The sequence below is a fragment of the Salvia miltiorrhiza genome, chromosome 1 (genome assembly GCF_028751815.1).
Source record: "Salvia miltiorrhiza cultivar Shanhuang (shh) chromosome 1, IMPLAD_Smil_shh, whole genome shotgun sequence".
NCBI classification, from domain to species: domain Eukaryota; kingdom Viridiplantae; phylum Streptophyta; class Magnoliopsida; order Lamiales; family Lamiaceae; genus Salvia; species Salvia miltiorrhiza.
Genome location: NC_080387.1, coordinates 30,093,078 through 30,108,082, shown reverse-complemented (window position 1 = coordinate 30,108,082; position 15,005 = coordinate 30,093,078). Strand labels below are relative to the sequence as shown.

Genomic DNA, 15,005 nt, shown 5'->3' with positions numbered 1-15,005 from the left:
GTAACTACTCCCTCCGTCCCATATGCTTAGGCTTGTTTTTCATTTTTGAATGTCCCATTTATATAGGCTTGTTTCCATAAAAGTAATGTTTTTTACTCATTTACTATTATATCCATATTTAATTCTTTAATTTACTCCCACTTTAATACATCATTAAATAATAAATATGGGTGCACTAGGAAATTTATTTATATATTTTAATTTCCAATGATTTTTCTTAATCTTTGTGAAAATCCCAATCAGCCTATCCATATGGGACGGAGGGAGTACTAACCTATATAAGATTCATATTTCATTAGCTTCTTTAAATTCATATATTAGTGTCTTTATATTCATATATATTTGAATCCCACAGTAATTTACGAGACTTCATCAATTGGAATCTCATATTGATTTTTTATATAACTTCATTTTAAATGATAAACTAAATTCTTGATCAAAAGAACTATGTATAACAACATATAACATTTTATTAGATTAATCGAATAACACATTGTTATTAATTATTTGAAGTAGTTAATTAATTAGTTATATATTATGCTTTATTGTATAAAATAATTTATTTTTGTTATTTCTTATTAATTAAATCAACCAACTTCAATATGAATTATTACTAATTTTTCAGAACTAATTAAAGGTGTTGCTTGATTTAACTGGATTAACCAATAACCTGATTAAGAAATTCAATTATTTGATGTTGGTTCGAGGGATATTCAGTTTAGTGTAGATATGAAAATTCTAAAAGTTTAACATATGTAATTCAATTTTTAAAAAAATGACGAGTTACCAACGTACCAACATTGAGAAAGTTGACAATTCTGATTGTTTGGTATACATAAGATGATTTTCTAAATATCAATATTTATATATGAAATAAATTAAAATGTAATAAAATTTGACTTAATATATCTAAAAACCAATTCATATTGACATGTCTGCATAATATTTTAATTTGTTCAACGTGGCAAAATTATCTTTATATTAAATTAATGACAATACAAATTGACCAATTAATTGATAAACATTTTTGTTAGGTATCTAGATGAGATGATTCTCAAAATTAACTTTTGATTTTTCAAACTTCAGACGAGATAATATTAAAAGGTTAAAGGTTGTCTATCAAGCTCTATACGAGACGCACTCAGAACACAGGTTTGTCAAGCTCCAAGTAAGATGATGCTTATAACTTAATTTCGGCCTTTTGAGATGATGCTTAGCACTCAGCTCCGATTTTTCAAGCTTCAAACGAGTGATGCTTAGAATTCAACTCTTGTCTATCAAATTATGGACGAGATGATGATGCTTACAAGCCAGTTATGGTCTTTCAAGCTCCACGTGAGATGATTATCACAAGTCAGTTATGGTTTTACGAGCTTCAGATGAGATGCTGCCTACAAGTCAGTTTTGATCTTTCAAGCTGTAGAAGAAATAATACTCAAAAGTAAGTTATACTCTTTCAAACTGCAGATGAGATATTTTCAAAAGTTAGTTATGTTATTTCAAGTTCCAGATGATGATACTCATACGTCATAAGTCATATTTCAAACTTGAGACAAGATGATGATTAGAGGTCCGACGTACAAAAGTCAAATGTACTGTTTCAAGTTACACATAAGATGATGCTCAAACGTCTCGAAAGTTCGGATGAGATGATGCTCAGATATAAGTTGCAGTCTTAAATTATTTCTTATCTGTCCATTTTAAAAAAATCAGTCCTATAAAATTAACAATCTTTTCTATATACAATTAACAAGAAATACGATGTATCCATCCTCCATCATATTCTATGTTAAATTTACACATACTTTTTATTTTTTATTTTTCTAAAATCCTCAACTCCACGTCAACTTTTTATATAATTTCATCAAATGAAAACTTATATATATAAAACAATCCATTCTAGCTCTCAACAAAAAAAATTAATATTTAATTGATAAAAATGGTTGAGATTATTATAATTTGAACTGTACCATCAATTTAATTTAATCAAATCAAATTAATTAAAAAATAATTTATATGAAGATTATTTTGTATGTTATTATTATAAACAGTGTACCATGATCTAAAATTACGATATAAAGTTTGTTTTTCGTCGAATTTCGATGGATTACACACTACTAGTTTCTACAAAAAACAAAAAGAGCAAATAAAGAGATGATAATGCAACAGGAACGAAAATTTTGGCAACAGGAACGAAAAATGGTGAAACAGCCAACAAGCAAATTTCCATCAGATGTTGCATTAAACACCAGAAACATATGATTAAAAAAATATAATCCAATAACATTTATTCTGTGTATACAAAATGATTTCATGTCCAAAACCCATCAACAATGAAACATATGTTTTAGAATGTATCACACACTAACAGCCTCCATGAGCCACAAATAAACCAAAAAACACACAGGCTTTCTGATCTTGAAAAAGCCCGAGAGAGAGAGAGAGATTAGATTGAACAATTCTGAGCTTGTTTGCTCGTGGTTTAATCAGTTTGATGAGAAATTAAGCAAGAAGCAATGAGAATGAAATTAGAAACAGAATGGCTGTTTTGGTAAATCCAAGCTTATCAGCAGGCCGAAGAAGCTTGGTCCCCAGCTGGAATCACTCACAGACAAACTTCAATTTCATGACACCTCAAAAACAACAATCACCAATTCAATAGAAACAAAGTTATAGAATCAAGCTCTGCCATCGCACAAAACATATCTCTCAAAAATAGATGAGGATGAACCTAAGTAGATGTGTTTGACAAGGAAACTACTCATATCACTCTACAATTCATAATCCATTCATACACAGACACACACATCAACACATAAACAACAAAACCACAGAAATATTAATTTATAAAATCTAATTTCTGGGATCAACACTAAATTTCCCTGTTTCCGATACCCACCACACTCACGAAATCATGATTTGAAAATTAAATTAGGTTTTGAGTGAACTCACAAGGTCACAATAATTGCTTTCAGGTTCGAACGAGAGAGAACTTGCCCTTTGTGCAGAGCACTGATTCGACCTGCGACTGATCTTCAATCGTATGGGGATGGATCGACGGCGGGGAGAAGATGGCGGAGATCGACGGCGTGGATCAGAGCGGAGCCGCGGTTCTGAAACGACGATGGGGAGATCGACGGCGAGGATTGGGGGCGGAGCTACTGTTGTGTTTGTGTTTGATCTACGTTGAAAAAAACTAAAATCTTGAAAATTTAATAAGCATTAATGACTACTTCACTATGGAAAGTTAATTTAATAAATAAAATAAAAAAAATCAATAAATTTTAACGACTGTTTACCTACAGAAAATTAATTTTAATAAATAAAATAAAATATTTAATAAATTTTAACGATTGTTTAACTACGAAAGGTTAAGTTTAATAAATAAAATAAAAAATTCAATAAATTTTAACGACTATTTAACTACGAAAAATTAATTTTAATAAATAAAATAAAAAATTCAATAAATTAACAAGGAAAAGTTAATTTAATAAATAAAATAAAAAATACAGAAAATTTTAACGACTATTCAACAACGGAAAGTTAATTTAATAAATAAAATAAAAAAATCAATAAATTTTAGCGATTATTTAACAACGGAATGTTAGTTTAATAAATAAAATAAAAAAATTAATTAAATTTCTCAACAACTCAAGGGAAGATTATTAATTTAATAAAAATAATAAAATTATATTTAGCGACCACTCAACAATATAATATTAATGTAATAAAATAATATATAAATATATGTTATATTTCATGACACTTTAACAATGAAATTATTAAATATATGTAATAAGTTAATATATTAATATTAATGATGGTTTAACAACATAATATTTAAAATTAAACAAAAATCAAAATTAATATACTTGCGTTGATAAATCGTCGATAAGGCCGAGAAATTAAAGACAAATTTATTTATGTCGTTAAATTTAGTAGCTAATTACATGTTTTCTTGTAGTGTTTCGAACATCCACGTTGCTTCTTCTTTCGTCCAATACAAGCTTACCAATGCTAAATGTTTGCTCAATGGAGACCGTGGAGGTCGGAACCGCAAATAACTCCTTAATTTGCCATCGTGGAGAGAATGGAAAACTCCTTCTCGTGCATCGACCACCATTGCAAGACGTCGACTTGTCCACCAGTGTCTTTGGAAACAGAAGTACTAGACTAATACATATCTAATTCATTAGTAGTTCGACTCCTAGTGTATTTGTGATTGAAACAATGAAGCGGTGACTTGAGCGAAGTGATTTGAATACCAAGCGCCTACGGGCATCGAAAAAGATTGGCTGCTACTACTACCTACATTTCTTGAAGATGAGTTTGATTCAAAATATTTTTTTTCATATTCATCAAATAAGGTCCTCAATGTTTGGTCTATTCCAAACGTAATCTCATCTACGTTGGGAAGAGTCATTCTATCACTTGTTCACTTTGTAATCTCTTTTCATAAAATGACATATCTTGAAAGGCTTGATAATAAATTTCTAACATGCTAGTAACACCTTGAAGTTTCATTTGAGGATCTAAAACCTTAGCAACTAAAAAGACATCGGGATTTGAAGTAAAGTATTTAAGCCGTTTAAGCACCATTTCATATGCTACATCATATAAAGTGACATTTTTACTACAAGCATTTAAGCAATAGCAATATACATGCAATGTTCTAAAACTCTAACACTAGTGCAATAATAAACACCCGATTAAGCAGTTGTGGTGTTTTGAAAAACTTTTAAAAGTTGAAATAAATCCGCGCATCTATCCTAATAAGAGGACAACAAAGTCAAATAAGCCTCGTTACATGAAGTAAATAAAAAAATTACATAAGTGTTGTTTATTGTCCAAGGTAGATGCAAGCATGTTATATGTTGAATTCCAACAAGTTGAAACGTCTTTAACGAAATTGGAATACCGATTTTTTTTTTAACTACAGCAATACATTTGCCATTTTTTTTGCAATACTCATTTTGTAATGTAAAATTTTAACGATATTTCTAATGGGATCAACAACATCATTAATAAGTTTATAAGCATCTTGTACGCATAAATCAAAAATATGAAAAATATATCCAGCAAGAAAATATTAATTTAAAAGCAGGCAAACATGCATCAACTAATTCGGGAATTGAGCAGTGTTGGCAGCCGCATTATGATAACCAGCATAAAATATTTTATTTAACCAACGATATTAATTTAAAACGGTAATTATCAATTGAGCAATATTAGTAGCATTGTATGTTTATTAAACTCTCTAAACGCAAGTAAACATTTTCGCAAAGACCAACAATCATCTATCCAATAACAAGTAACACCTATATAAGCATTCTTTTGAAAAGCATCGGTCCATATATCGGAACATATAGACACATTTCGATTTTGAAAAGAAAAATATTTCATTAAATCATGCTTTTTTTTTTCTTTGGCTTGTCTTCTAATTCTCCTAACCATAGTACTTATATTATTATTATTATTATTATTATTTTTTTTTGCGGTGGGGTTATAAGCATTTTGCATAGAATTTTCAAAAGTCAATTTATCGATAAATTGAAAACGTAAATGTTCCATAGAAACATAACGAGCCATTACCTCTTGAATATTTACATGATCATATTTCCACAAAACATTAGAACTCGCACCTGATTGTTGATAACCTGTTTGAGGATGTAGTTGAGTTTGGGTTGTATGGATCCCAAACTCGGTGGGATGATTCTTCTCCATGTGCCTTAATAGTGTGCCATAACCTCCACCCAACGTCCATCAGTAACTATTTGAACAATAGTCATAATACGCCATGAATTTTTTCGAAGCATTGGGACCTTCATTTGGATCTCTTAGTCAACTCACTTTCCTGAAATGTTTAACAAAAATGTTAGAAGTAAGTGATTTTTTACCCTTACCCTTATCGATAGCGTTGATTTCCTCATCCACATCATGTCGTGCTTTAGGGATGGCAATGGGCCAGATCTGGACCGAATTCTGCTTGGTTCAGATCCAGATCCATGATTTTTTATTTAGATCTAGATCCGATCCAGATCCATTGGATCCAAAAAAAAAGGATCCAAGTCCAGATCCATAAGATCCACAGGGTCTCGGGTCCATACCCGGATCCATATTATTTTCTTTTCTAAAATAAATTCTAAGCTAATTAAACATTAAAATAAAAAACATAATAATTGTCTAAAGTTTCAACAATCATTCAAGAACAAAAAATACACCAAATCCCAACAAAGCCTTCAGCCACGTCATTAGCCTCATCATTTGGTGTTTGAGAGTAAACTGCTTCACTATTTGAATTAATGAATTATTTTTCCATTTTCTACAAAGACAAAAATGAACGCAAATATTACAAACATAAATTAATTATAAACTAATTGTCATCTGCTGAGTAAAGATGAAATAATCAATTTAATAACATGAAACTTTTCTATTTTTTACTTTTTCTTAAGGCTGAAATTCGCGTTGTATTTTGTTTAAATCACAGAGGGATAAAAATATGCCTGTTAAAGTTTGGAATAAGGTGAATGTAATCTATGGCAATACCAATAGCAAATTCACGTTTGTACATACATTGGCTAGCAAATTCATTAATTAATTAATACTCCCTCCGTCCCCAAAATAAGTTCCTCTTTGGGGACAGCACGAGTTTTAAGGAAAAATGGTAAAATGTATTGATAGTGGAGAAAAATATGTTATAATTAGTATTGAGAGTTGTGAAAATGTGAAAATGTGTTATAATTAGTATTGGGAGTGGTGAAAAAGTGAAAAGTAAGATTAAAAAAAGTGTTATAATTAGTATTGGGAGTATTAGTGGTGGGGTAGTTGTCCAAAAATGGAAAGAAAGAAAGATGAACTTATTTGGGAGACGTCCCAAAAAGGAAAAAGAGGAACTTATTTAAGGGACGGAGGGAGTAGTATTCTGAAATGGATTTTCACTAACTACATCATATATCCTTGTTACCTTGGTATTAATTCAAAGAATTCTCATATCTTACGTACACAATAGGAATAAAGGGAGAAAACTCACACATATTCAGCAATCCAAACATTATATTTCAAGTCTTGACTAAAGCATTATAATTTCATTTTTCTGTAAGAAAATTAGATGAAGAAAACTTCAATAACAATGTAAGAGGGTTTACCTGAGATGAGAAATAGCAGCGGTCGGATTTGGCGCAGCTGTGGTGGATTGGAGATAATCGGCGGTGGCCGGAAGAGCAGCGACAGATTGCGGGTGGGGGCAAGCTTACCGGAGGTGTACTGGAGAGGAACGGCGTGGTGGACTGGAGGGGGGGGAGCGGCCGCGGCGTGGTGGACTGGAGGAGAGGAGACTCAGGCAGAAATCTCAATGATTAGGAATTGGAGGAGGGGCGCCACGACTTTAGGAATTAGGATACAGTACACTGAATGACCTTAGAGTTAGGGTTTGATAAAAATAAAGATTAAAAATAATTATACATTTAATTATTTATATATTTTCGGGTCCACGGGTCGGATTTGGACCAGAACTGGATCTGAAATATATTACTCCAGATCCGGATCCGAAAATTTATAAAGTGATCCAGATCCGATCTAGATCCGTCGGGTCCAATTTTAATAAGGTCTGGATCCACGGATCTGGACCGGGTCCCAGATCCATTGACATCCATATCGTGCTTGATCGGTCTCCTCCTCATCCTCCTCCCTTTGCAAACTATGTGCATAGGCTTCATCATCCTTTTCTTGAAGTCGTCGAGCATATTGTTCACCTATAAATCGGCAGCCTCACGATGTGTTGATGGAGCCCTTCTCCTTGATGATGATGACGAATGAGGAGGATAAGTTGGACAAGTGCTAACAACAACATGTTCCTCAAAGTCGTGGTTGATAGACTTGTCACGGTTACCACAAGATGAAGACATGATGATGATAACTAGATAACAAATTAATAAGTAGAGTGTAGAGATAATAGAGTAGTGCGATTTAAATAAATAATAATAGATAATTAGATATTAGATAATCGATAGTAATACTAATAGTATAGTAGTATACAAGCAATAGAGTAAAAAGAGCAATAGAGTAGAATAAGAGCAGTTTAACAAGAGCAATAACACATAAAAATGGAGGAGAAGTAGAAGTAGAAGTAGTAGAAGAAGAGAGCATAGAATTGTTAACACAATGGGATGGTTTTGAAGGTGAAAGAATGAGGGTAGTTATAGATAAAATGGGAGGGGGGGAATCTGAATTTGAAATTTGATATTTGAATTAAAAATAAATTTGAAAAATGTCGTCGAAACCCGCGCATGCCTTCAGCCGCCTACCACTTACGCCTGCCCTCTGCCACCTCGTCTATCGCGTTAAACCGGCAGTCCAGTCCGACGGTTAACCGTCGGTTTTCTGTTCAAAAAAATTGGGCCTATAACCAGACCGAGGCCAATGGCGATTTTTATTTCAGCCCGTGATCGATTGTCTGGGCCCGTACCATTGACCTCGGGCCGATTCAGGGTCGAAATGGGCATCACTAACCGCAGACCTCCCTCTTTTTCCACCCCATGTCGGCACTTCTGCAGCCTCTCCGGCCCTCATCTTTCTCCAGCTTCTCTGACCTCTCTCCATTGACCGACGGGCGACAAGGGAAGGGCAATTTCCTTTGCTGCCTTCCCCCTTCCGCCGCCTTTCCATACTAGCAAATCTCCTCATTCCCTGCCTTGACAACAACTCCACGAACAGTCCCTACTCCTATTTCGGCACTTCTCCAGCCTCTCTCCCTCGACCGACGTGCCAACAACCCCCAAATTATAATTCCGAATAAATTACAAATTCAAATTGATTTTCCAGTCCTCAGATTCATCACTTCAAGAACACCCATATCCAATTTCCCCCTAAATAAAAAACTCGTTTATCTTCTTCACCATGCTCAATAATTTGTAGAGAAAGTTCGTTTCTCTTCAGGAGCAGAGATCGAGAGGGGAATAGGGCTTGACTTTGGATAAAAGCGGTAGAGAACGAGAAGCCATACCTCGCGTTTAGGTTCCGCAACGTAGTGGGGGAAGGGGAAGTGGCGGCGACGAGGGTGGACAAAGGGAAGGGTCCGCGGGGCTGGAGAAATGATGGTGGCGAGGGTGAGGGAAGGGCCGAAGGGGGAAGGAGGGAGAGTGACATGTTAGGATTTTGGGTTTTTTTAATTTATGTTTTATTTTTAATTAAATATAATTTATTTTTAATTCTTAATGAAACGACGTTGTTTCGTCTATGAAATTGACACATCAGTTTTGATTTCGCCGGAGGCCCTCACTGTGGGACAACTAGGAATAAATTATAAGTTGATGTATTTATTGCTCAAATTAAAAGATATTGATATAAACCACAAAATGAAAAAAAAAAAAACATGTGTATTTTTTGGCTATTACCTTTTCAGTTATTTAGATATACTTTAAATGAGTTTGGGTAATTAGCGGGTATTATTGTACGAGTTCCGGACGAGAACAAGTTGTGAAATTATTTTTTAAAAATTGTTTTTGTGAGAGGTACGAGTGTATAAATTGTAAGCTGGTTCAAACACTAAGCTATATGCCTACATAAAACTTTCTCTAATTTTTAATATTTTATTATTTTATTTATTTATATTAATGTTCACTTTGTAATGTCGATTTGTTACTTTGACAGATAATCAATTAGCGTAACAATATATTCTTATAAATTCAAATAAGTTTAGGTAATTAGTGAGTATAATACACATGTTTGAGATACAAATTAATAGTAAAATCACTTTTAAGTGGTTTAGGATGTGTGTGTGTGTAGACGGGTTTGGGTGGTTGAACACTAAGCTTTTTATTCTGATTAACTAATTGATTAATTTAATTATGTTACCAAATAAATAACGAGTCAATGTATGAAAATATTAATTTTGTTATAGTAAAAATAAAAAATATCCAGTCACATAAAAAACTTCAAAATTAACCACTTTTTGTGCAAAAAATCAAATTACTCCTATCAAAAATTGAATTGCCATCAAATTCAAGTTCTTGAATCATGAATTCCCGCCAGCTCCCAAAATCTGTTCTATCTCTATTGATCTCTCTCTCTGTCAATCTCTCTTCCCTCTCTTCAAAATCTGATATATCTATCAATCTCTTTCTCGCGTAAAGTGAATCAAAGATATTGAAGGTGAAGGTGATCTTCGATTCGTTAGTTGTTGAGCATGAGATGAAATTGCCCTCTTAAAAAAGCGTCATCGCGAGAATCAATTTTTGATTGATTTCAAATATTTCGTTGATTGGGAGAGGTATGTTGTGTTGCACCGAGCAGTAAAGATGTTGTTCGTAAATATTTTGAATTTGTATTTTGATTTTGTGAATTTTGTTGTATATAAAGATTGGAAAAATTAACAAAGATTGTTAGAATGAATGTTATTTATTGTGATGATAGCGTGGAGGGTGTTGTGAGGCATTTACTCCAAGATTTGATATTTTGATTTTGTGAATTTTGTTGTATATAAAGATTGGAAAAATTAACAAAGATTGTTAGAATGAATGTTATTTATTGTGATGATAGCGTGGAGGGTGTTGTGAGGCATTTACTCCAAGATTTGAAATTTACTAAAATTGTTTTTTGTAATTTTTGATTTCATGCAGTGTATTTGTGACTTGTATTTCATATAGTGTTTGAGAAGGTGAGAGAAGTGATTAGTAAAAGTATTGGAAGAATTTCCAAAAATTGTTACGATGTGAGTGTACGTGTATTGTAATTAATGTTCTTCAATTCACAATCAATTCAATGAGTTCACAACTGAATAGTCGGTGTTGTAAATTCAAGTTTTAAAATTTAAATTCACAACCATAAATAGTACTAGGTCATGAATTCGAGTTTAAACATTGAATTCACGTCTAACACTATTTCTAGTTGCAAATTCAACCTTTAAAATTTGAATTCACAACCAACACTAGCTATTAATTTGTGAATTCGAGTTTTAAAACTTGAATTCACAACTAAAATTAGTGTTTTAAAGCTAGAATTCATAACTAAGAATAGTCTTGGTTGTGAATTCGAGTTCAGTGGATAATTTTTAAATATTTTATGTGAAGGGTAAAACGATAAGTGTGTGGCCAATTTTCAAGTTTTTTTCGTTTTTTTTTTAATCTTAGTGAACAATTTTTTATATTTATTATTTCAAAGTTCACTCATAAATAATTATATATATATAGAGAGAGAGAAGGGTTCAACAGAGAAGCTAAATATTGTGGAGAATAGAGAATTCGCAAAATAAAAACGAACAGATCTATAGTTTTAATGAACAACAATTTGCACCGGGTTCGAATCCTGCTGGTGGCGAGTTTTTCTATATTTTTATTAAATACGTCTGTTCATTACTTATGTTGATCTGTCCGTAAAATATATAGATGTGTTCGTTCTCTCGAAAAAGATAATTCTCTGTTGAACTCAACCCTATATATATATATATGTATATATATATATATATATATATATATATATATGTGTGTGTGTGTGTGTGTGTGTGTGTGATTAAATGTGATACACGAGGGTGGTGGCTCAGCCCAACTTGTTTAAACTCAATACCCACCCACCACCGGCCACTAATAATTAAATGAAGTATGAACTGTCATAGCGATAATAGGTTTTATACTAGTTGTATTTGAACTTCAAGTACTCCTACTATTCTTTTTTTCTTAACCTTCTACAAATTGAACACCAGACGCCACTGTAGATAAACTTTCGTCATGCTTGTCAGTGTGTTGACTTTGTACGACTACAATAAATTTATAGTCTTTCATTTTTCTTTCAATTCATATAAAATGAATTTTCATATATACTTTTGTATTTGCATAAAATACATTGTCTTTTTATCTACAATATTGAGCTCTTTAGACTTCATTTATGTTTAATAGTAATATATTGTGTTTTCACACTTGTAGTAAATGCCATGCCCATGCCCATGCCCATGCCCATGCCATGCAGTGAATTCCATACTCCCTCTGATCTTATTTAATCTTTTTTATTTGTATTTTTTATGAGATTTTAATGAAATAATTGTATGAAAAAAATTATAAAGAGATGTTTACTTCGCCTTATTGAATATTTTTATTCTCAGTAGTAGGATTTTTTTCAATCTCATATTTTTAATGTGATATGAATTAAATAAAATTAGTTTAAATGATAGTATAATTAGTCAACAACTTTGGAATATTTAAAATTTTAATTTATTATTATTATTATTTTTTTTTTTTTTTGATCGGTCAAAGTCATGTTAGATGTTAGTAGTTAGTTCCCCATCCACTCCAAGAACCACCTTATCTCTCCATTCACCAAACTCCACCTTATATCTCCAATCACCAATTCGTTCCCAAGAGGGATCGAACCCGGGTCACTTCACTTAAGTGAGGACCCGGTGGCCAGTGGGCTAAGCCCCCTGGTTTAAAATTTTAATTTATTTAAATAAGCAAAGAATTAAACTTTTATCTATGAAGATTGATATTTGAAAGTAAACGACGTAATAAATGGAATTGATTTGTTTTTATTACTCCATTTTACAGCATACAACTACTATACTAACCACATATTTGGAGTAGTTAGGTTGTAGATGGGATCGTGTTAGCTAGCTAACTATTAGATATAAATAAACAATTCTTAAATACAACTCTCTCCCTATATATATGTATAGAACTACCTCTTTGGCCTTGTTCCTCGAAAGCGACATATACTTAATCAAATTACATAACTACACCGAGACAGTATTTCTCGATTCACTCGATTTGGCATTATGTTTGCCGCTTGCACTCTCAAAATAGATATATTTAATAAAATAAAAATATAAAGGTTCATTGTCTATAAATTTAATTTACGAACTTTTCCTACTATATTTAAAATTAATAAATTTATCTTCTAATTAAAATTAATTCTTAATATTGCTACGGGATATCCTCAAATTAAAGCTAAGCTGAACATTAAAATTGTCAGCATGACGGGACCATTTGACGAGTGAAATTGCCTTAATCTTATACAATCACGCCACGTCAACAATTTTGATGTCCAACTTAATTTGAAGATAATTATACTTAGCAAGAACATTAAGATTAAATTATTAATTAATGAATTAATTTATTAATTTTAAGTGTCGTAGAAACAAAATGACTTAAGTTCGTAAATTGAGAGGCAATTACCCCAAACAATAATTACTTTTCCAAGTTTGAAAAACTAGTTGAATCACATGGGCGATCCTAATATTAAATTTATTCACACGAAAGGAAGAAAGAAAGCATATATAAACAATAGAAAACGAGTAGTTGGGAAGGGCAACAACTACAAAAGCAAGGTAAACGCCACCTTTCTTTCCTCGAACCAAACCAAACCATTCCATATATTCTTCTACATTTCTAATTTTCTACTACACAAAATGGGTCAAGAAATCAACCCTCAAACCAACGGCTTCCACCACCACCTCAACGGCGCCGGCCCGCCGCTCCCCGGCGGCGACCTCCCGGACCTCCTTGTCCTCCGCCCGGGCCTCCTCTTCAAAGTGTTCGAGCAGGAATTCCTCGCCAAATTCAACGTCCTCAAAGCCTACGAATCCCCACTCCCGCTCGACACGTACCTCCGCGAACACGCGCAGTCGGCGCGCGCCATCCTCTGCGAGGCGATCGTCACGCGCATCACGGCGGAGCTCCTCCTCCAGCTCCCGGCGCTCGAGCTCGTCGTCGCCGACGGCACCGGCGTCAACCACATCGACCTCGCCGCGTGCCGCCGCCGCGGGATCTCCGTCACCAACACCGGCGACGTCTTCTCCGAGGACACCGCCGACTACGGCGTCGGCCTGCTCATCGACGTCATGCGCCGGATCAGCCGCGCCGACGCCTTCGTCCGCCGCGGCTCCTGGCCGGTCACCGGCCAGTTCCCGCTCGGTCTCAAGGTAATACTTGCCATTGTTTAATTATTCCAAAAAATCTTTAAATAATTCGTGTCATGCGGCGCGAATGCGGCACTCTGGATCTTGTCGCTTCTGCTGCAGATTAACGACTACTCACATTGCTTAAATCGTAATTCAACTCACGATCAAATCCAATTTTATACTGATTTCAGGTACGAGGCAAAAGAGTTGGAATAGTAGGTTTGGGCAACATCGGCACAAAATTAGCAAAAAGGCTCGAGGTATTCGGCTGCAAAGTCTCATACAATTCTAGAACGAAGAAAGCATCGGCGCCGTACGATTTCTACCCGACGGTGGCGGAGCTGGCGTCGCGCTCCGACGTGCTAATAATCTGTTGCTCGTTGACGGAAAAGACGCGTCACATCATAAACGAGGAGGTCCTCAACGCCCTAGGAAAAAAGGGCATCTTAATCAACATTGGGCGGGGCCCAATTGTCGACGAGAAAACACTGGTGAAGTACTTGGTGGAAGGGAAGATCGCCGGCGCCGCCATGGATGTGTACGAGAACGAGCCCCGTGTCCCGTCGGAGCTCTTCGGACTCGACAATGTCGTGCTGTCGCCTCATCGTGGGGCCTTCACCGAGGAAGCCTTCATCGACGCCTTCAAGATTGTGACGGGGAATTTGGACGCCTTCTTCTCCAATACCAAATTGATCACTCCCGTTAGTACAAATGAATGATTCCTTTTTTTCATTATTATTTAATTTTGCCAATTAATGAAACAGGGCAAATGATGAGATATGCCATTGCTGCTCCTTTCATTTGCTATTTCTGATATTCAAATAGTACTATTAAGGTTTGGGAAAATAATTGGGATAAGAGTTTTGTTGGAATATTCAATTCCAAAAGAAAATGTAATGAATTAATATTGTAATTGAAGAAATGTTCTTTATTTTTTGTACAATGTCATTTGTTTGTGAATTGACGGAAGTTTGTATTAAAATGAAATATTTGTATTCGTTATTTATAATTAGCTGCGACTTCTACTCCAAAAAAAAAAAAAATTAGCTGCGACTAATAAGTCTCACTCATTAGCTTTTTAATTTGTCTGGATTTTCGTACCTTAATCGGGACCATTATT

General features: G+C 34.0%; 1 protein-coding gene and 1 long non-coding RNA gene across 2 annotated transcripts; one reads left to right on the top strand and one right to left on the bottom strand.

The window, feature by feature from the left end:
- Positions 1–951: 951 nt before the first annotated feature.
- LOC131019477 (uncharacterized) lies at positions 952–3,471 on the bottom strand. Its single transcript, XR_009100277.1, has 2 exons — positions 2,953–3,471; positions 952–1,417 (listed from the first exon to the last, which is right to left on the bottom strand). It is a non-coding gene; the product is annotated as an uncharacterized LOC131019477 (long non-coding RNA).
- A 9,685-nt stretch (positions 3,472–13,156) lies between these two features.
- Positions 13,157–14,872, top strand: LOC131019274 (glyoxylate/hydroxypyruvate reductase HPR3-like). The gene is made up of 2 exons (XM_057947880.1): positions 13,157–13,906; positions 14,077–14,872. The coding sequence occupies exons 1-2, from the start codon at positions 13,208–13,210 to the stop codon at positions 14,602–14,604; spliced, it is 1,227 nt and encodes a 408-aa protein (XP_057803863.1). The 5' UTR covers positions 13,157–13,207; the 3' UTR covers positions 14,605–14,872.
- Positions 14,873–15,005: the final 133 nt, after the last annotated feature.